Source organism: Epinephelus lanceolatus, chromosome 1 (genome assembly GCF_041903045.1).
Source record: "Epinephelus lanceolatus isolate andai-2023 chromosome 1, ASM4190304v1, whole genome shotgun sequence".
Lineage (NCBI taxonomy): Eukaryota > Metazoa > Chordata > Actinopteri > Perciformes > Serranidae > Epinephelus > Epinephelus lanceolatus.
Window position 1 is genome coordinate 32,576,136 of NC_135734.1, and position 23,309 is coordinate 32,599,444.

General features: G+C 38.9%; 1 protein-coding gene across 1 annotated transcript in view; it reads right to left on the reverse strand.

The window, feature by feature from the left end:
• The window catches only part of iars1 (isoleucyl-tRNA synthetase 1), a 90,774-nt gene that overhangs the window by 63,587 nt on the left and 3,878 nt on the right, over nt 1-23,309 (reverse strand). Inside the window, exons 3-11 of the mRNA XM_033626691.2 lie at nt 22,600-22,756; nt 22,365-22,484; nt 21,970-22,052; nt 18,809-18,926; nt 18,543-18,690; nt 11,124-11,211; nt 5,727-5,787; nt 5,378-5,473; nt 634-756 (exon numbers count right to left, since the gene is read on the reverse strand). Coding sequence (XP_033482582.1) covers nt 634-756; nt 5,378-5,473; nt 5,727-5,787; nt 11,124-11,211; nt 18,543-18,690; nt 18,809-18,926; nt 21,970-22,052; nt 22,365-22,484; nt 22,600-22,756 — 994 coding nt within the window. The remainder of the gene's footprint in view (nt 1-633; nt 757-5,377; nt 5,474-5,726; nt 5,788-11,123; nt 11,212-18,542; nt 18,691-18,808; nt 18,927-21,969; nt 22,053-22,364; nt 22,485-22,599; nt 22,757-23,309) is intronic.

Sequence of the window (23,309 nt, forward strand, 5' to 3'; positions counted from 1 at the left end):
GGCCAGGCGGGTCGTGTCCACTCCCTGGCCTCTGCACCAGGATGTGAAATAGTGATCAGATCATGTATGACTGTTATTTTTCACTCACTACCCACTTAGGATGGTAATGAAGTTGGGTGTAACAGGGAGGGCACCCAGTGCACTGATAAACAGTGACCGTGTGCTTTGGCAGCAGGTTTTTCCTACACAACTTTGTGAAACTGCTCTGACGCCGATTCCCTTAACTTTCTCCACATTAGCGAACAAGTCATGCTCCTAAAGAATAATTTTAAATTACATCTGGAAAACATGATGAATATTTCATATTCTCATCTCAGTTACCACCAAACATAATTATTAAAAGCCTTAAACCTATGACTAAAATGAAAGAACACATATCAGAAGCACTGTTCAGAGTGAAAAAGAAAAAAATGATTATGGAAAGACATATTCTCCAGATATAAACACAGGAAATGGAGAGGAATACGAGACTGGGTGCCCAGAGAGCGGCAAATGAAATGTTGAATTAAACCGGCTATCAATATCGTTCAGGGTTTTATCCCGAGTATCATACCAGTGGCTCTTACCAGGGGTGGAAACCCCTGAAATGTGTGCTAACCTAATCTACATGTAAATGTCTGATGTGTCACTCACTTTGACATACTGTCCCGCAAAGTCAGTGACCTCTGAAGTGAAGCAGCCCGAGGCGTCCACAGGGCAGATAGGAGCCTGGTCCCTCTGGATGATCTTGTATTCTGTGCACACCCTGTAATCATCCTGCGGAGAGAATAATACACAGTTTAAAGGGTTTAGTGAGAAAGGGTATTTGTGTTATCTAAATCTATATTTATACCACATTTAATTCACTGCAAATACATAAATACACATCGCAACTACAGCTTAAACTACTGGTCAATTAATCTAACAGTGGATCGACAAAACATTAATTGGCAATTATTCTGATAATCTATTAGTCCTTTTAGGTTTTTTTTTTTTTTTGCAAAAGTGTTCCCCAAAATCTGACTTTCTTATTCGTCCTATGATAGTAAACTTAATAGCTTCGGGTTAAATGTCAGCTTTGGATTCAAGAAAAGTGTGATAGGCATTTTTCTCTACTCCCTGACTTTTTATAGGAATAAAAACTTATCAGTTAAATTAGAAAATTATCATCTGATTGGTCAATTATGAAAATAATTATAACTTGCAACCCTAATTATAACAAAGGCATGAACTGTATCTTATTACCTCAACTTGAAAATGTGTTTGAAGGAATTAAAGATATGCTATGTGGAATTATCCTTTAAAAAACGTGCCAAGACATCGGCACAAAGAGTTTCATGTAAGACAGCTAACAAACTACAAACACAACAGCAAAAGTTTAAAACAAACAACATAACACTTCTACATAGAGAAAACCAGCAACAGACTTAAAACATACAGCCAATTTACAGCAAACAATTGAATTAGCAGCGTTGAGTAACCACATGTACGCATTCAGTGGTTAAATAGTCCTTAATCTTGTTTTCAAAATCTTCCACACTTATAATATAATCTAGTTTAGGTCATTCTGCAGCTGACACCACGATGAAAGAGCAGAGATTTTAAAAGCACTTTCATTTAAGTCAGTGCGGGTTCCAGAAATGACTGCATTAGTAACTGTCCGAGTGACCGAAGGTTGCAGCTACTGATAGTTTTAGGAGTCAGTAGGGAACATAAATAAAGAGGCAGTTCATGTAATATGGCCTTATAAAGAAAAATGTTCCTATCTACGGCTATATAAAGAGGACAAACCTACTTTCTCATACAGACTGCAGTGATGTGTGCAGAAACCCGAATCACATGAAAATAATTATCTAACCCCTTTGGCAGCCACTTTCACTAGTTTAAAGCTATGTTATGACTCCATATTAAATTCCTTGTTGAGCTAGATACTTTTTGCAGTGTTGAAAGAAGCACTGCTGGTATGTGGCAGCTACGCACGAAAGATCTGAGTACTGTCCAGCTGAAAATGTATTTTGTATTCAAACACCCTGTCAGGATCCGAGATGGATGGCTCCAGGGGTCATTTCACATCCAGTCATGACAACATAAAATTTGAGAAATGTATTTTGACAGTGCTTTTCCTCCCGCTGTATATCTTCAGAGGAAATGTATTTATGTTTCCACCAACCGATCAATGTGACTGTGATCACCAAATAACAGAACTGTGACCAAATTTAATTAAAAAAACACATTTAAAACCAAAATGTATACGGGATGTTGATCTCAAGGGGTTACTTAACAGCCCCATGGGGACTGAGCTGAAATAAGCACAGAGTGCAGAGGAGGAAGCCATGCCAGAAAGGAAGACTGAGTGTGTATCCACAGCTGGCTACAGCCACAGGGGCATCCATCTGCCCTTGACAAGGGCATCTAACCTATTAGCAATGACCCAATACCTCTGATAGCACCGCTCCTCAGGAATTTTGACTGCAGGATTACACTGGTACTGTAGCATTTAATACAAATATTTTAGTAATTACCTCCGGCTCAGAAATTTGTCAATTCTGAATTAAAATGCCAGATTATTTAACGGGGCTCTGTGGGAATTCAGGGTGACAGCGACATGTAGACAAGCCAAGTTAGCCATCTGAGCTAGCATGCTAACTGCACTAACAACAGATCAGAAATGTGCAACACAAAAGACATAGATTATGTCGCATTAGGCCGTTCTAAACTGTAAATTCACCACTTCTAAGCAAAAGGCAGAGGATAACGTCATCCCGGACCCTGACCAGGCAAAGCCTCTTTTCCTGAGAGGTCTCCGACTAATGATTTGAATCTTTGACTTTCCTATGTGATTTACTGTATGGTCGCATGTGTCCACTCCAGTCTACAGGAGCTACACCTGCCATGGCTAAAGGCACTCAAAGCAGTAAAGCAGCAGAAAATTGGGAAAACATGTTGACCACTTTAAAAACTACAACAAAAAAACCCTCTGCAATTTCAGAAAAAGAGCAAATATAGAAATAGAACATAATTGAATTATATTGGTAGAGGCAATGCTCCTGGACACACATGAAAGACTAACTTTTAAACACAGGACGGCAGTGAAGCCATCCACAGCACAACACTTGACAGGAGGTGACCTTGTTTTCCTCCAGAGTGTGCTCCATATGAGCATCTGCAGGACGGGATAAACAAGCTTACTTGAAGCAACGTTTCAGAAGTACATTTCTCAACTTCATTCCAAATCACTCGAGGAAGTGAAGTACATTATAATTAAAAAGGAGGAGGGTGATCCTGACAGAAAGCAGGTTTGAGCCCCGTGACAGTGACAGAAGGGAGAGGGATCAACGGCTGCACACAGTAGACTCAGCCACCACAGTGCACTGCTTGATGTATATCTTGCACTCTGTTAGTCTCTTGTCTTAATCCTTAAAAGCCTTTGTTGGTCGAGGTCTCGATTTAGAGTCTCAACTAGCAGGCTTATGGCTAAGACACTGATAAACTGTCATAGAACATCCATTATTCATTAGGATCTGACTGGTCTGGACATTTATCACAATATTTGAAAACACTTGTTAGTGGGTGCGAATTCACAACGTCTGTTAGCAGTTTTCATTTCATGCTATCATAGACTTTTGTACTCATGGCAAACTACAGTAGTGTATGGAACGCCATTTAAGTCAATGTTAAATAAATAAATAAGTAAATAAATCATACCATCCTGATCACGGCTACACAGGCACATGTGTACTGTGGCTTCAACTGGCTCAGGCAAACACTCCTTTTCTTTTTTTTAATCAAGCAACATATTTTAGGAGTTCTATTAATTGAATGTGTGTGAGGTGATTTTGGGGATACCATACTGTATACGAGAAAAACTACTGAATATTTTTATTTTAGGCCTTCTCTTTTCGGTTTTGCACTCTGTAGACGGTCCCTTCGCACTCATCTCACAGCCTGCCGCACATCAAGTTATGTAGTAGCTTGTTGTTGTCTACTTCATTTGCATTTTAACCGTTTGCTTTTGAGTTAGTAATGCCGGGATATCGTATCTTGGAATATCCAATTTTACCAAACTGCACAGAGCTGCGTTCACAAATGCCGACTGCGGTTTGCAACCATGTTTATAAGGGTCAGCTGGCAATATCAAACTATATCAAAACATCAAACAGCAGGGAAAAGGTGACTAGTAATGACCTCATCAGCCTTCTATCATGTTTATAAGGCTGGTAACGTTGCCTGTTTTACTGCGGTCCAGCTAAAAGCAGACATCTCTTCTTTGGCAGTTTTGGCGGAGCATTTTCTGGTGCACTGTACTGATTGCGATACAACACCAACACATTTGCTTAATACCACAACTGTAGTTACAAATGACAGAAATCCACCAAGTACACTTGTTAGGAAAGTGTTTTCCGTGAAGACACCTGACAAGGGTTTTGTCGAGAGCTGCAGACAGAACGAAATTTGACAAAGGTGGCTGCCTTTACATTTTCCATGCAGGAAAAAACCTGAAGAAGTCAATATAGTTCAATAAATAAATAGGTTTTTATTTCAAAAATTACGCTTTTCAAAGGACTACTTTTATTTATCTCAGGGGACTTTTATTCCGTAACGCCACATTTATTTCACAAGTCTTTTAATTTCCATTTGTTATACTCAATGAATGGGGTGTGGTTATCTTACAGATTTAATTCAGAGTGATATTTTTTTTATTTTATAGGCATATTTATTTACTTATTTATCATTATTGCTGATTTTAATGGCATTTCATAGTGGTGGTGCTGAAACCATTAGTCAAATAACCTGTTAATTACCACTAAGGGCCTGTGTCCTCATAGCATAGCGCTTGTGCCTTTATTCAATTGTTCCCAATGATGCGACCACATGCTGACACATAGAGAAAACGCGCCGCATCCAGCATCTTTTTTCAGACTGCTTTTATATGCGACCATCCTGAGCGTTTTAGCTGAAAATGTGTGAACTTTTCAGAAAGGCGCTGGTGACGTCACTGCTACTCCTTCAGCTACTGTATGACATGTCAGTCAGAAACTATCACAACAAGGACAGAAAAGCTGATTTGTGGGAGCAGATCAGTTGGACACTGGATGCTGCTGGTGACTGTTGTGATTTTATCACTGTGCGCTTTGAAAGCTTGTTGTTAACTGTGTAGTCAACCCTCTGTTAATGCAGCATTAACATAACAGTAATTTATGAAGTCAAATTGCTAAAAAAATTCCTGCTCTCTGTTTCAAATAATTCTCCCTTGAATCTCTTTGGGTTTCTTTGGTCAGAGGAACAGTTGCGATGGGCAATTTTATCTCTATTTTTCTGACATTTTATGAACCCAAAGATAAATCTCTTGATTAAAAACAAAGCACAAAGCAGGAAAGCAGTGAAAGACCACACTCACAGCTCCAAAGTATGGTGCCTGGTGGACCACACCTGTGCCCTCCTCCTCCTTGACGTAGTTATCCATCACCACCTGGAATGCCCCTGTCTCCCCACTCTGAAGTGAAACAAGGATGAACACAATTAGATGAAGAAGGGCGAGTGATGAGGAAGCAAAAGAAACAGAGCCACAGATAGTGATAGATAGGGAGAGATTAAAAGACTAGCAAAAGAGATTTAGAGAACGTGAACTGAGATGCCAATTTGTGGTCGGACAGGTAATTAAAGTGAGACATAGGTCTGTCTTTATTTTGTGACAAACAACACATAAACTTGTAGAACACAAAGGAACAACGACACAAACCACTAACCTTGGCAAAGTATGGGAAAAGAGGCTTGTATTTTTTCCCGTTCAGCGTCTTGCCAGGAAATCTAAAAACACAAAACACACATTTCAATATCTGTAATTCACTCTTATTTAATTTACTCAGTTTCTCTAAACAGTGCCCTCTGACTGTCCAGCTATTGATACAACTCTCTTAAAAGAGTTCTGCTTTGTAAAGATGCACATACAATATCTATCCATTATAAAGTCTGACATCTCTATTAGGGCTACAACTAATAGCTATGGATGTTGCAGATTAATCTGTCTCATTTAAAAATGTTAGAAAACAATGAGAAAAGCTTGTTACAATATCACAGCGCAGTGGTTTTTAAAAGGTTTTGTGCCCAAGGGACACCAAAGGACAAGCCCAAATCTCAAGGCACACCTGTATTTATATCTGTGCACAACAGCCTCTATAATGTGTTATCACTCTTATCACAACTTAAATGTATGTTTATTTTTTCTAATATCAAGTAATGATTGACAGCCAACTATTACTCATGAAATATTTAACTAAATGATTCAAGAATTAATTTTAAACTTTTTTAAATTACATCAAAGCACCAATAACACATCCATTTCAATGGAAAATAATGTAAGATAATGTGATGTGTCTCACACTTACAATTTCCACACAAGAACGGTGACAAATAGGTTCCTGGTGAAGGCTTTTTAAATTAAATAAATTACATTTGTTTAGTAGAGTTTGCCTCTTTATTAGGAAATGGGTCTAACAACACACTGATACAGTCAATTAAAAATCCATTCATAACTTTTTGTGTAGGCCCAGTTGAATATTGCAATAAGTTATCACAATATCCCACTGCACATCTGGATTGCTTCAGGGCACACCATTTGAGAACCACTGTCATAGCGCATATCATGTGTGACTTCATCAAATGTCTTGTTTTGTCCAAACATTTCCAAAACTAAAAATATTAAATTTACTATAATGTAAGACCAAGGAAAGCAGCAAATCTTCACATTTGAGAAATAATATTTTGGGGCATTTTTGCTTGAAAAATTACTGATACAATTAATTGATTATAAAAATACTTGCTGTTTATATATTTTTTTTTATCATCAAATAATCAATTAACTAATTATCGATTAATCGATGCAACTTTCAGTCCCTTAAAATAAAAACCAGATGTGACCGAGGAGGGTTTGTGTTAATTCAGCAAATAATATGGTATTACAAAATTATTTAGACTACTTTTTTTTCTTTAATTGGAAAGAATGATAACCAGTATCATAACCATGTTCATATAATTTGTTTTTGTCTTTTAATTTAATGCCTTATTGTTATTTACTCCTTTTAATGGGCTTTGTTGGCGCATAATTGTTGAAAAAATGGACATAATTGGAAAATTGTTAATACAGACCAAAATAAATTTCAACTTCCAAAATGTTTTGGCCTGGTGGTAATTTAGATGTGTAAAATGCAGGATTTAAATAATGTCAGGGTTTATTTTTGCTGTTTTCTGCTGGAGAAACCCCACACTTTGGAAACCAAACCTACACCATCCACCAAAGGCTGACCAGAGCATCTTAAATGCACCACAGAATATAAAACGTGATATACAGTACAGGCCAAAAGTTTGGACACACCTTCTCATTCAATGCGTTTTCTTTATTTTCATGACTATTTACATTGTAGATTCTCACTGAAGGCATCAAAACTATGAATGAACACATCTGGAGTTATGTACTTAACAAAAAAAGGTGAAATAACTGAAAACATGTTTTATATTCTGCTTTCTTCAAAATAGCCACCCTTTGCTCTGATTACTGCTTTGCACACTCTTGGCATTCTCTCCATGAGCTTCAAGAGGTAGTCACCTGAAATGGTTTCCACTTCACAGGTGTGCCTTATCAGGGTTAATTAGTGGAATTTCTTGCTTTATCAATGGGGTTGGGACCATCAGTTGTGTTGTGCAGAAGTGAGGTTAATACACAGCCGACAGCCCTATTGGACAACTGTTAAAATTCATATTATGGCAAGAACCAATCAGCTAACTAAAGAAAAACCAGTGGCCATCATTATTTTAAGAAATGAAGGTCAGTCAGTCCGGAAAATTGCAAAAACTTTAAATGTGTCCCCAAGTGGAGTCCATCAAGCGCTACAACGAAACTGGCACACATGAGGACCGACCCAGGAAAGGAAGACCAAGAGTCACCTCTGCTTCTGAGGATAAGTTCATCCGAGTCACCAGCCTCAGAAATCGCAAGTTAACAGCAGCTCAGATCAGAGACCAGATGAATGCCACACAGAGTTCTAGCAGCAGACCCATCTCTAGAACAACTGTTAAGAGGAGACTGCGCCAATCAGGCCTTCATGGTCAAATAGCTGCTAGGAAACCACTGCTAAGGAGAGGCAACAAGCAGAAGAGTGCCAACAAGTGCTAAACACCTCTGGGAACTCCTTCAAGACTGTTGCAAAACCATTTCAGGTGACTACCTCTTGAAGCTCATGGAGAGAATGCCAAGAGTGTGCAAAGCAGTAATCAGAGCAAAGGGTGGCTATTTTGAAGAAACTAGAATATAAAACATGTTTTCAGTTATTTCACCTTTTTTTGTTAAGTACATAACTCCACATGTGTTCATTCATAGTTTTGATGCCTTCAGTGAGAATCTACAATGTAAATAGTCATGAAAATAAAGAAAACGCATTGAATGAGAAGGTGTGTCCAAACTTTTGGCCTGTACTGTATGATATTATTGCTTTTTGACTATTCCCATCACTTTTATTTGGTCAGGACAAAAACTGCCACAGGATCTCCTGACATCTCAATTTAAGGTTTAAGTTATTGTTGGCAGCTGAGTCACTCATGCTACTCTGTTTTTGTAATTATTGTGCTAATAAAGACGTTTCTGCCTCTGTGTGTGGAGACTTTGTCCCCGTGGAAGACGAGGCTCCTGCCAGTTAAGATGTTTTTCAACATGTCTTTTTTATTGGCAGTTAATTTGTCCAATATAGTGAGGAGAAATCCTGCCTGGAAATGTGCTCCATCAGGTTTCAGTATATTCTGTAATCTTTAAACATGCTCTGCTCTTCCCCTTTGCTCCTGCATCATCCACTGAACTGGAAAATTGGGAATTAGTTTTTTTTTCTTGGTGCTGACTGAACAACACACCGCTGGTAAAATGCACATCTGCTAATTCTCCTGTCAGTAACTTTATCCTTGTTTCTTTAACTCTGAGAGACAAGTTATAACTCAGGAGAAAACCTTTCACAGTTAAATAAACACAAGTTTAAAGTTTGATGAAGGACCATAGCTACTGTAGGTTTGAGTTCTCTCAACTTACCAAGTTTCAGTGTTGCAAGTGCAGAATATTAAGGTTATATTCACCACCCCATCATAATAACCATTATCCATCATCATTATGTTGAATGTTTGGCACTGTCACCTTTATCACCTACATTTACTGCAACCTCAACTTTTATTTTAACTTATTTATAAGGGGTAGTGTGGGAGTAAAAACTGATGCAAACACCTGATGCAGGGTTTCTCAAACATTATTTTTTATGTGGCAGCCCGCCACAATATCAGCATTCACTGCCACATATTATGTTTCTGTTTATGGGTCGTCTCTGTCTCTGTTAACCTCTCTCTCAAACACATTGGCTGCATTTGTAAATACTAAGAGCATCAGAGCGCACTCTGTCACAAACTGGACTGTTTGTACATTTTAGGGAAGCACTGATTTATAGGCTGATATCTGCCTTGTTGACTGTCTATCGTCAAATGAGATGAACTTCACCAATGGCAGTGGCCAGTGTTTTTCTGTTGTAACACATTTTGCGCAGGCTGAAAAGCAGGGGTCAAGACTCACAGCCACAAACCTAAATTAATGAGCAGGTGCAAGAAGAATACAATGACTGTTTGACAAATGGGCTCAGGGATCTCACTGTTGTGTGACGAGAGGGCTTTGTAGCCGCCGGTGTCCCGGTGACAATAAAAAACATGTTTGGGACGAACAGAGATCTTCCCCGGGATGCAGTAACCTCACTATTATTGCGACAGAAGATGAACTCTATTGTTTTACCTGATAATGCTACGTTGAGAACAACACACAGCTGGTAATATGCACATGTACTAATTCCCCTGTCAGTAAATTTATCTTTTTTTTTTTTTTTTTTTTTAAGATATGTTTTTGGGGGGCGTCGGTGGCTTAGTGATAGAGCAGGCGCCCCATGTACAAGGCTGTTGCCGCAGCGGCCCAGGTTCGAGTCCAGCCTGTGGCCCTTTGCTGCATGCCCCTCTCTCTCTCCCCCTTTCACACTTGGCTGTCCTGTCCATTAAAGGCAAAAATGCCCAAAAACATATCTCAAACCTGGGCCGCTGCGGCAACAGCCTTGTACATGGCTGTTGCCGCAGCGGCAACAGCCTTGTACATGGGGCAACAGCCTTGTACATGGGGCGCCTACTCTACCACTAAGCCACCGACGCCCCAAATTTATCCTTGTTTCTTGAACTCTAAAAGACAAGTCATAACTCAGGAGACATGTGAACAATGAATCCATGTTGACATCAGCAGGATGAGAGCTAGTTAGCGTTAGCTGATAGCAGCCGGCGGCCACAACTAACATCTCATGGACATTGTACTGAGTTGCATTATGATGCGTTCAAGCTTTATTCAAAAAATTAGTACTAGGTGGAGGTAGATTTTAGCACTCTCATGATGTGTTCAATGTAATCTTGTAAAATGTAGTTTTTGGCAGAGCACCAAGCGCAGTGCAAGTGAAACTTGGCCATACAGAAATAGAGTGTTCTATTTCTTGGAAAATCAGAGCTCTCATTTCAGTGTAGAGAGTCAGATTAGATTTAAAAACACAACCAGCACTGCCTGAGCAGCTGTCTTTAGTTGACAATAATTAAATAGGACTGGACTGTGCTGTTCAATATTTATTGTGCCACTCTGGGAACTTATTTCCCCACTGAATCAGCAAAGGACTGTTGTATTTTGGCACCTACAGACTGGGGATCACGGGGTTAAATGAATAAATTAGACCTCAAGCACATTTAGTTTTTGCTAACTGACCCAAACACACACCACCTGCTCTCTGATTTCTCTCTGCTTGCTTCCCACTAGCTAACGGTCAAGTGTAGTTTAATATGATGGGCGGGGGTTTGATGATTGGATGCATCTATGTAACCGCCCCCGAGTTCATGGTGAATCATCAAAAAGAGGGACTTGGTTTTAAAACACTCTTATTTTTGACAAATATTCAGAATCTAACAAGAGAAAATGAACAGTTACCACAGAGTCAAAAGATTAGAACTTGAAAAGTGTATTTTTCATATCACTGTGTCTTTCAGATATTAGTCATTTACTCTAATTTTTGTTTTTTTGTGGCTCAAGTGTCTTGCGTACTTACTTGTCCAGGAGAGTGTACTCGCTCTCCGACTTGAACAGAGCTCCCAGCCTGGCCTCCATCATGATGTAGACCTTCCCTGTGGTGTTATCTGACAGACGAACAGACAAACACACATGAATGAATTCGTTACGATTTTACACTTGCTTGTAATGTATCCATGTGTACTTCTCATTAACCCAAGACTCCTTATATTAAGATCTGTGCTGCTGTAACATGGAGGCACACTTTAAACAAGAGCATGTCTCATTGTAGGCCACAAACAGTAAGAACAACAGATGAAGATAAATCAAAGAGCACCGACACGGTATGAGGACAAATTCAATAAAATCACACTTTTAGTACTTTTCTCAACAAATTCTGTTCGTACTGCACATCTTTGATTGAGATGTGTGAATTTAAAATCTGCAAAAGAACTGTTAAGATGAGTAAAATTGTCGAAATTAATAAAACCTGACTGAACTAACCTTTAATTTGAAGTTTATTTTTAATGTTAAAATTTAATATTATTCTATTTATTTATTACATTTATGTTTGTTTGTCATTTTTATGTAATGCATTTCATTTTTATTTGCTTCTTGAACATTTGTTTGTTTTTAACTGGCTTGTGATATATAGTGCAAAAAGCATAAAAAAAGGGGAAAGTAGGCTAAAAAACAAAACGTATTGCGTGATGGCTACCTTGCTGAGCTGCTGCAGGTACAGTAAAAAGCAAATACCCCAATAATATATGGAGCCATGTAAGCCACTGCATTGTCAACAACACAGTCCTGCAAATATTTCAGAATAAAAGCCTCTGTGTTTATTTTTGAAACAGAAACAGATGTTGAGCTGCAAATTCATGTCTGTAACAGATAAAGACATGGAAACAGAATGTACAGAATGCTGGCATGATGTCAATATGATATTGAGACCATTTTTACCGCCTATTTTTGCTAAAAAACTGCACGCGTCATCCAGAAAAAATAGGCGAGACTTCTCAACTGAGCAGCAGCCGAGCTACGTGTGAGCAGCACTGCTCACACGAGTAGTGTGGCTGCTCTAACGTGTTAACATGGCGACCGTAGAAAAATCCCCAGAGGTTTTGTGACACACATGCGCTGCTCATGCAGACAGTGTGGTTAGGTGTAGATATGACAAAGATAGAGACACGGTGTATCCACAGAAGGGCTGCTGCTGGATCAGAGAGGAGCTGAAAATATTGATATTTTTAAACATAAACTAAAAACCCATCTATTTAGTAGGGTGGGACTTGCCAAAGGATCCATGATACGATATTATCACGATACTTTAATCACAATACAATACAATATTATTGTGGTTTTAAACGTGTTGCAATATGCTGAGTACTGCGATAAGGTATACTATGATTCATTACCTTTTTTCAGCTGTACGTCCCCAAAGGAAAACTTCATCAACATCTGTTTTATCTAATAAGAAAGTTTTCAGTCTATTCATAAATTTATATGTAATAAAAATCGATATTTGGCACTGTGTCACTAAAAAATATTGCCACACAAACACATGGCGTTTTTTGCCCCATCCTTACAATTTAGTCATTTTTATAATTTTGTGGGTTCGTATCATTTATACTTATTCTATTAAAATTATCATTATCAATTATTTTATCTTTACCCATTTATTGTTGATCATTTTGATTTCTTTTACTGTATTTTATGAATATCTTACTATTTAACATCCTATGTTTCATCATTTACTTGTACTTTGAAGAGCACTGAATGGTTTGAAAGGTGCTATAAAAAATAAATAGATAAAATAATAAATAGATAAAATAAATAAATAAAGGTTTGACTGATTGATTGACTGAAACAAAGAGGTTTACTGGAGCTTCTGTGTTGCACCATCTACGGCAATAAACAGAAAGACAACAACAGAGAGCGTTATCCATCTGCAACATTCATCATGTAGTCTAACAAAGCAAAGGTTTTCATCATGTGACAACTGGAGACAAACAAAACAAAAATGTTTTGAAGAAGGTCAAAGCATTAACAGAAAAATCTCAGCAGGTGTTTTTATATTTTGCCTTTTTATTTTTCAGCGCAGCTTTCAAACCTCACAGTGAATGTAATGAGGTGGGAATAAAAATACTGATCGATGAGATGAAAAATGATTTCTTTTTATTCCTATTTTAAAGCCAGCCATCTAAAGAGCCCTGCAGAATGATTTATGTTCACTGAACTGAATTGTATGTATGATAAACAGCGACTCATTAAACATGGTTCAAATCCAGGTATTTAATAGCCGTCATACATGCACATATGTGAAACCTCAATGTCAACTCCTGTGTCATAATAACATAGTGAGCTATAAAGTCAAGGTCAGGTAAGAACCCCATCATGTGGCTACAGCCGACTGGGCTTATTAAAACGTCGCCACCTCATGTGGGATGACTGCCTGACATTTTGGAGACTGCACTCTCCTGGAAAACTGGCCAAATGGGAAATTTTAGGACAGGGGATGTTGAAAACATCAGGGACAACAGTTGTGAAGAGGGCAAAACCCCCAAACTGCCTGTGACAGTGAGACACACAAAGAGAGAGAAGGGGGGCAGCATCAATAAAAGATGTTTCTTCTCCTCAGTGGTGTGACAAATGACTGCACAGCTCAGACCTGCCGCTGCTGACAGCCCTCAACTCAAACAGCAACAAAGGCAGCGAGGGGAAGAGACAGACATAGAGAGAGACAGAAAATAAGAACAACGAAGGACGAAAACAGGTGCATGTGGAGGCAAAGAGAGTGATAAGAAAATGAAGGGGGGGAAATTTGGATGAAGATGGAGCGAGAGAGAGAGAGGGAGGACGCGAGATAAAGAGACTGAGCTGATACAAAAAAAAAAACAAAAAAACATTCATTGGTATTCCAAGGCGGTCTCCCATGCAGCACAGTTCAAGCAGTGCAGTGAGGATGGCAGACTATGCTTCAACAGTGCCCCCTGCAGGATCAAACAGGCTATGACAAGCTGGTATGAATCTAGGTCATCCTTTTAAAAAAACACCAGTTTCTCTCTCAGGGAACCAAAAACTACAGCAGGAGGGTAACACAAAAACACTAGCCACCTCTCTGGAGTATTCTCTCTTTTATATTTGAACAAGGACAACACTTTTTTTTAAGCGACCTGATTTCAGGTTCATCCACGTTCCTCACGTCTGAACCGCACACAAATGTAGATGACTTACACATGAACAAAACTGTCGGTTTATGTTACAGTGAAAGACCTTTTTCCACAGAGGACATTTTGACTTTTCACTATAGGAGAAGCACAGGTGTTAAGAATGAAATTCATGATGGTTGAATTCCATTTAGATGCTTCAGTGTCGGGGTACTGGTGTTGTGCATGCTGACTCACTATCATTGCTTACAGTTAGACCTGAATATATCAGTCATAATCAGTGTTAACACCTGTGTTTTTACTATGTATGGTCAAAAAGTCTGCTGTGAAAAATAATAAAGACTTTCCAAATATCTCTCAGTTTCCTACTATAAACTAAACATGGAGTTGTTTGCTGCTATTTTGATGCTCTGAACGTTGTATATGGTATGAAATGATATGGTGGAGTACTGTCATTGTGAGCAGACAAGGACATCACGCTCCCTCTGTGTGAGCTGTAATCTGAGCTTCTCTGTTCTTTGCTGTGGTAGACGGCTGCGCGAGCATGTTAGTGCATGTGAGTCCCTGTGTGTGTATTGGCTCAGCGTCCAAATATATCTCTGACATGCTTGTGACATATGAACCTTCTAAGACCCTGAGCACATCTAGGGCTGTCCTGATGACCATCCCAAGAACCCGAACAAAACATGGAGGAGCAACGTTTTGTTATCATGCAGCACAAACCTGGAATAACCTTCCAGATGACGTAAGACAAGCCCCAAATGTGATCTCTTTTAAGTCAAAGCTAAAAATATTCCTTTACACTGTGCCTACTCCACCCTGTAATGACTGTAGAATGTTAAGATGAATAATCTTTTTTTATCTATGCACCTCTTGTCTGCACGTTTGCTATTTCTAATAGTGATTTTCTTTAATTTGAAAATTAATTTTACCTTTTACATCTTTTTTTCCTCTTTCCTCTTTTCTCTATCCTTTATCATGTTTTATATTTTATTGCTCTGTAAAGCACTTTGAATTGCCCTTGTGTCTGAAATGTGCTATACAAATAAAGCTACCCTGCCTTGCCTATCCCACTGAATAGCTAATCCCTGCTACTCTGCACTGCGCTTATACAGCATTTAATGCTGATATCGGAACGGTTTCATCACGGACATGTAGCACTCTCCCTGCAGTGCCTCCCTCTTCCCCCGTGGTTGCAGCTCTGAATACAACAGCCTTCCAAAAATTGATTTAAAATAAATGGAGGTGGATAAAATATTAGAAGCACCAAGTATAATAGTGCAATTCATCAGCACCACAAACTACAACTTCCAAAATAACCATGAAGATGGATCAACACCTCTCTTGAACAGACCAAACAACTGAACATTATAACTTTTATGAAGGTAGGATTTTTTGCAGGGCATAAGACTGCATCAGTTTTAGCTACGTGTACTGGATAAACTGGCAACTGTGTGTATATACACCATATGTCTGACAGCAGTGAAGCACAAATACTTGACAAAAAGCACTGTCTTAACATAAAATTAAGCAGAAAAAAAAACAAGACAGTAGTATTAAATGTGGTTGTTGTCTAGTGTCAATTTCAGAGAGAGGGAGCAGGTTTCAGGTTACATTTGGATCACAGATTGTGCCTTTCCAAACACACCGATTTTCAAAACGCTTCTTAGTGCAACCTGAATGTCGAGGCCATTAGCAAAATTAATACACAACTATATTTAATTGTCTTTTGTTTAACTCTGACAGGGACACTTTACGTGGGTGGGTCTACATGCACTTGGAGGACAGATAATGTTTTTAATCAGTTATGCCTCAGAATAGAGTTACTGCTCATGGATGTGAAGCGTCTGCTTAGTTGAAGATAAAAACTAAGTTGCAGTCAGAGAGAGTCTCCTGTCATACAACAAAAAACAGTCCTATTTCATCAGCTAACACTTAGCCAAAGGCTAAAAACTCCACCAACACAGTATGGTTCAGAAATCCCTTCCTCTGGGTACATATTTGCCAAGGCAGCACTCCTCCTCCGTTAATTTGTTTTTGTTTGTTCTTTCCAAATAAAAACACCCATCAGCTGATACTGTGGTCCAGAACACTCTACCCACAAGGGAAACAAGATTTTATAGTCAGAAAACTTTGGCCTCAGGCTACAGCGTTTAAGCAGCATCGTTCAACAAAACTATCAATCCTGGAAACTCAAGTAATCCACAACACAAACATGTTTGTGGGCAGATATTTCCTTTTTTCCCCCGACAATAACGTGAAGAAAACACAGACGACAGCAACAAAATAATGGTGTTTCTTGGCAATAATATGAAAGTATCCTGACCACACAGAGAACACTGGGCGCAGATTGTACTTGGACAAAACAGTTCAGACCAACAAGCCCTGCAGAGAAGCATTCAGTCCCAATCAGCACATCAGGGGTTCTTTATGTTGGCACTAGTGACCACACCTTGATTTTCAGGAACTTAAGCTCTGACCAAATTTCATATTACACACCAGTCCTGAACACATTATGAGTATGTAGTATGTACACACTAGAAAAGTGACAAAATATTAAAATGTCACCAGGATAAGTTATGTAACACCCTACTAGAGATGTTTGCTAGACGATTACATGTTGCTACCCTCGCTAGTCAGGCCCAGAATTACGGTTACAGTTGAACGTACTAAGATACCCAGATGAAAACAGGTGTTTGAATCAGCATGCTACACAAACAAGTGGCTCGGATCATCAACAATGCTGCCCCTTCCTCTCTTTCTCCCTTTCACACGCACAAACACACAAGTATGCACTCAGACTCAGTGGATGAAACTACATGGTGATGAGTCAGTACCTTTAATACTGTAAATAAATTATATTTGTTAACTTTTATTTAGTAAGTTGCTGTCTTGTTTTGTAGGATAATGTGCAATGTTCATAATGCATCCTGCAAAGGGTCACAGGTTTCATCAGCATTTAAAATCCAACTTGGTTATTGCAAAAATGCAATTAACATTTTGAAATGGCTCCTATAATATAAGCAATATTTTTTGGACAATGTTTAACCTTATTGATCAAATTGTGCCTGTTCTATGAGTGTTTACTTACATTTAAAACTAGCCGACTACTCTAAGTGTAAACTTCCATTGAAATGTCAGGTAAAATATGTTATAGGAACATCCCCACACTCTCCTAATCTCTCCGTCTTCTGAAAGTTTTAAAGCCAGCTTTGGAAAAAATACGTATTCAAAGGCCAGATGAAGTATGAGAAGAAAGTCTCAAACCCATATACAACGCTCAAACATCACCAGATACTGTCTTCTACAACTTAGAATACTGCAAACTCCATTACTCCAAGGTAAAAGTACACAGAATATATCCAAACGTATCACCCACATATGATAAATGTCATTATTCAGAGTCACCTCTTTTTCATAGCTTTATATTATGGCCCAAGGTTGCATGTTTGTGATCTGATATCTTCAATAACATCTCAGAAATGAATGCTCCACTAGAACCAGAACCTTCATTAAAATTACTCTTGGTGTATCTGAAGCACAAAGAGGGCTCACCACAGCCCAACAACAATTCTTCTCTTATTGCCTCATTGCAGCAAAAAAACCCTGGCTACTTAAATCAAGGAAAGAAACTACCATCTCTACCTACAAAATGTGGCAACATGATCTTAACAGTACATTAAATTTGAAAAGGGTAAGATAGCTTAAAAGGCAGACTTTGGCAGCCCATCCTATCACACCTTGCACATAGAACTTGCTGAGTTGAAGCCTAAACGTATACACCGTTTCATTTTAATTACTGACCTAGTGAGAGGAGACAGGGAGACAGGAGAGGTTTAGGAAGATAAAGAAGACTAGGGGGGAAGATAAAAGTAGCAAATCAATGTTCCTGGACTGCCTTATCTAAATTATGTTAATATTCTTAGATTTAGGTTTATGTCTTTTATTTAGTATATACATCCTTTTTATCCTTGTCAATTTTTATTTGATTTAAATGTGTTAGATTTTGAAAAAATGTTCCTTTCTCTGTTAATAAACATGAATAAATGTTTACAAAGCTTTCATATAAGTGTAAATGAGCAATGACACAACAATATACTGTATGTGTCATCATCTTTGGCTCAATAACAATATTTGAAATAGAAAGTAACAAAATAAATAAAAAATAAATATCAAATACATCAATATGCACTCTTAAAAAACATTTTCCCAACTAAATAAAATACACAAAGGAAATGGAGGAGCTACTCACAGGTGAAAAAATAAAGTTAAACTAAAGCTTTGTCTCTCACCTTTGACCTTGACGTACAAGAACTCTGGGTTAACACAGAGGGCCAGGTTGCTTGGTAGAGTCCAGGGTGTGGTCGTCCAGGCGATCAAAGCCACATCCTCATTCCCGACTATCGGGAAGTTGACGATCACTGATGGGTCCTGAACGTCCTGGAGACAAAAAATAAAAAGATTTAGTCAATTTAATGTTCTCATGCAGCAGTAAATGCTGTTACTTGTGCTGCATTAGACCACTTGAGGTGTGAGTCGAGATGTGATTTGTGCCAACCTTGTAGTTCTGGTGGGACTCAAAGTTGGACAGGGGGGTGTTGCAGGCAGTGGAGAAAGGCATGACTTTGACACCTCGGTAAACCAGACCCTTGTCGTACAGCTGTTTGAACACCCACCTGAATGAATAAAAGACACATGAAAAAATTAAAGACAGAAAGAGAGGAAAGACAAACTGCATTTTCTTTGTTATATATTGGTTTTAAGTGTTTTACTTTAAGTAGATTGGGGTTATTCATCATCATTTGTGTACTCCTGTGACATTAGTGTCCTTCAGGGAAATAAGTTAAAGGGCACCTTTGGTATTTTTCAACCTGGACCCTCTGTACCTATGTTTTTATATCTAAGTGACAAATGGGAACAAAAGTGTTTGCAAATGGTCCAGTACTGAGTGAGAATGCTGCAGCCAGCAGCTGCGAAACAGGCATGTGCGCAACATCATGTACGTCCACTTTGAGTGCTCGCTTTTGCCACTGACAGGCTCAGATTATTATTCAAAGTGCCTGACAACATTATGGAAAGGATCCCTACAGAGATAGACCTTTTTGTTATGGTGTAAGATCCTTTTTTTTTTTTAAACCAGAAGCAGCCCTGAAATCACTAAAAGCTGCCAGACTCCATTTAATAAATGGTCATTTCATCATTGTAAAACACACTTTATTTAAAGTCAACAGAAACAAAATAAAAATCACCAAAACAATCTTGGTTTGCCTTTCCACTGTGCCAACAATCACCAGTTCTGGTTTGGGTGAAATAAACCCCTAACTCAACCAGCTAGAAGTGAATATACTGACTCTATACATGTTAAAATTACTTTTTAGTTAAACTGAGTATGATGGTTTTAGCGACAGCGATTCCAGGGCTTTTTGAAATTTAACAAAAAAGGATCCTGCTCTTTAACAAAGATAGAGATTGTTTCCATAATGTTGTCAGATACCTACAACAATAATGTGAGCCTGTCAGTGGAAAACAAAAAAGAACTTTGAGTGGACATTCATTTAGGGTGCATATAGACACAGAGCACATTCAAGTTCCGTCCACAGTGGGGGGAGGAACAATTCATCACTCTCCACTGATTCCTCTGTATTGTGTGAAGGTGCCCCCTTGTTATTACCATCTGCTACAACAATACAAAAATACCTAAAAGCTGCTTTGTGGTGGGAGGCACTACAGACGTGGTAAAGAATCCATAACTACATTTTTACAAGCAGTCAAACTGGAAAAATTGAGCTTTTAAGCAATAAGACATGAGGCATCAACAGGTAGATGTGAGAAAGCTGTGAGAACCTGACACTCAGCATGCTTAAGTGCAGCAAGCACTTTGCTAATTTAGCTGGACAAACAGTAGAAGTTGAACCTAACTGAGTTACGAAAGGCCTGGTTTGGATTTTTTGTTATCCTAAATGATGAACTCACCTTGGGCCTCATTTATAAAAGAGTGCTTAGGATTCATACTAAGAGTTGACGTGCGCCCAAAAGCTGAAAATGGCATGCGCCAAAAAATAATCTGATTTATCAAACCGCGCGCACGCACATTTGCATGCAATGTTCTCTTTATAAATCACAGACCTCCTGGAGTTGTGCGCACCCAGATCCGCCTCATATTCTGCCCTCTACATGCCCTAGTTCAACCATAAATGGTCATGCAAATCACCTCATGAATGCGATCTGCATATAAAGATCACGGCGACAGGTGTGAGAAACGAACCAAAAAACAGAATTTCTCCGAGACTGAGCTCAAGACCCTTTAACGGGAGGTGAAGGACTGAAGAAAGATTTTATTTGGTGGCCACAGCAGCGGGATCACTAATAAAAGAAAGCGAAAATAAGTGGCAACACATCAGCGCTGCTGATGCTGTCAGCTGATATGTCTGTGGGACTGCACAGAGAGTGACAGAAAAAAAAAGTGGTCTGATCTAAAGGTACACCAAATATTTCTACTCCTTTACCAACATGTAGTCAATGTGTTGCTTTTAAATTTGAGGATGTTTGACATTGATGTGCGACATAAAGAATCACATTTATTAAAGGTGGAGACAGAAAGGAGTATGTGCCAGTGCCATCTTGCGCAATTACGCACGAGGGTCGCCGCAGTATTTATGTTTATGGCAATTAGTCTGATCAGACTCCCGGCCTGAATTACAGCATGAACCAGTGGTATCCCTGTCCCAAAATATAACGTGTAATTTGAAATACAATTCAAAGATGAAAGTGTAATAGGCGAACACGTTTCTTCATGCTGGTTTTGTCATGAACAGCAAATGTCTAAGTAGGACTGATGAAATTAGTGTAACGGTTGTGCTTAATGGCTGTATTTCGAGACATGATAAATGCACTGGAAATATTTAGCTAAATAAATAAATATATTCCATGCAGTCGCGCCATCCTCTCCCCCTCCTACGCTCACAGAGTGGACAATGAGATGTTAGAGGCAGTGCGGATTAAATACATATTTAGAAAGAATTTCAATTCAGGATTTGAGTTGGATTTTACAACGTTTTTATGAAACAATTATCACTCACTCCAAGCACAAAATAAGGCTGCTGGATTTAATTTCAGTGATAACGTGGATCTAAGGTGGATATAGCGTGACATTAAATTTGTGTGAGATATCAATAAAAATCTGACTCCACTTCTCCACCTCGCCGTCTGCGTCGCCACTTCCCAGTGTCTCCAAAATGTGCACAAGCATGACTCAGAGTTTGCTTACAGGTGCGCACATTCTCCCGCCAAGTTATTGATCAAATACCTGTAAATATCAAAGTATGTCACTGCTGGCCATTTAGTGGAGTCGTTACTCCAAGATAAGCAAGATAAAAAGAAGGGACACTGAGACAGAGCGACAACGCTGAGTATATCGATGCAACTCTTCCTCTCTGAGGTGCTAAAATAATCCTTTGGCATGCTGATATCTAATGTTTTTAGCTAGCTACAGGCATATTGTTAGCATTTCAGCTTTTGGTTGCATATCTTGGCAGTGATAATTTCCCCTCCCCTAGGTTCTAGGGTGACAAATACTTAACTTAAGCTTTGAAGTTGATGAAGTGATTATGTGGAAAAGATAGGGGCCTACATTTAATTCCTTGTATACAATTAAAATATAAATAATGCATCTTTAAGCCAAAGCGTGCACATATATGATGGTAAATCTAACATTCTTACCAGACAGTCTCCATGAACCATGGGTACAGAGTCTTGTAGTCGTTGTTGAAGTCAATCCACCGTCCCATTCGCTTCACTGAAATCTAGGAATAAATAGTAACGTGTACATTACACAAAGCAAATTAAAAAAAACCCATGATGATCATATGAACACATCTGCTTCATTACAAACCATTCTCTTTAAGTCAGTCTTGTGAAGACACATGTAAATCCTCCCATATAAAATAAACACATCACACATGTGGTGTAGCCTCACTATGTTATAGAGCTGGTTCATTGCACTGTTCGAAGTAAGACATGTTTTTATTAGATTGCCACATGTAATAAAAAACCAAACTGGTCTCTCAAGTATGGTTACAATGTTCTCTCACATATTATTCTTCCTGTAAGCTCACCTCCCACTCGTTGGAGTATCTCATGACAATGCTCCTGCACTGCTTGTTGTACTCGGCAATGCCCATCTTGGCCACATCCTCAGGTCCTTTGATCCCCAAAGTCTTATCGATTTCATACTCCTACAAAAACACACAGCAACAATACACAAATAAATAACCCAAGGATAAACCTATACATATATGAAGAACTTTCAGTAAAATGTTTTTAACAATATCCAAGATGACAGATTCTCACCACAGGCAGGCCGTGACAATCCCAGCCAAAGCGTCGGTCCACATGGAAGCCGCTCTGGTGGGCGAAGCGAGTAACAATGTCCTTGATGGTACCGGCCAGGATGTGCCCATAGTGGGGTAGACCCGTGGCAAAAGGGGGGCCATCATAGAAGGTGTACCTGGTTGGGAAATGAGCAGCAAAATATTTTTAAAAGTCTGGTCTTTGGGCTTGACAGCAGGGCCGTAACGGTACATGTATTTGTGTCGAACCGTTCGGTACGCGACTTTCGGTTCGGCACGACCCTGTACCGAATTATTGGGCGCAGGATATTATTTTATTTTATTTTGTTTTATTTTAATTCCGTTTTTGCGAGCCGAACCATTTAAAATATCTAGTTCCCCGACGGACATAACTGAGTGACGGACCGAGTCCCATAAATCTCCGCTTTCACTTTGTGCAGCGCATTCTCGCATTTTGACAACATGGCAAGTGAGCCTGACAAACCTGAAGACCCACCCGCAAACCTTAAGTCCTCCGTTTGGGAACACTTTGGTTTCAGGGTAAAATACGAAGATGGAAATAAACAAGTTGACAAGACAAAAGCAGTGTGTACTTGGAAACACATCTAACATGCTAACGCATCTAAAGTTATAATATAGATATAAGCATGTTTTGTTTACTGCACTTTAACAAAGTGGGAAAGCTAAGTAAGTTCCTAGTAAAACTGAATC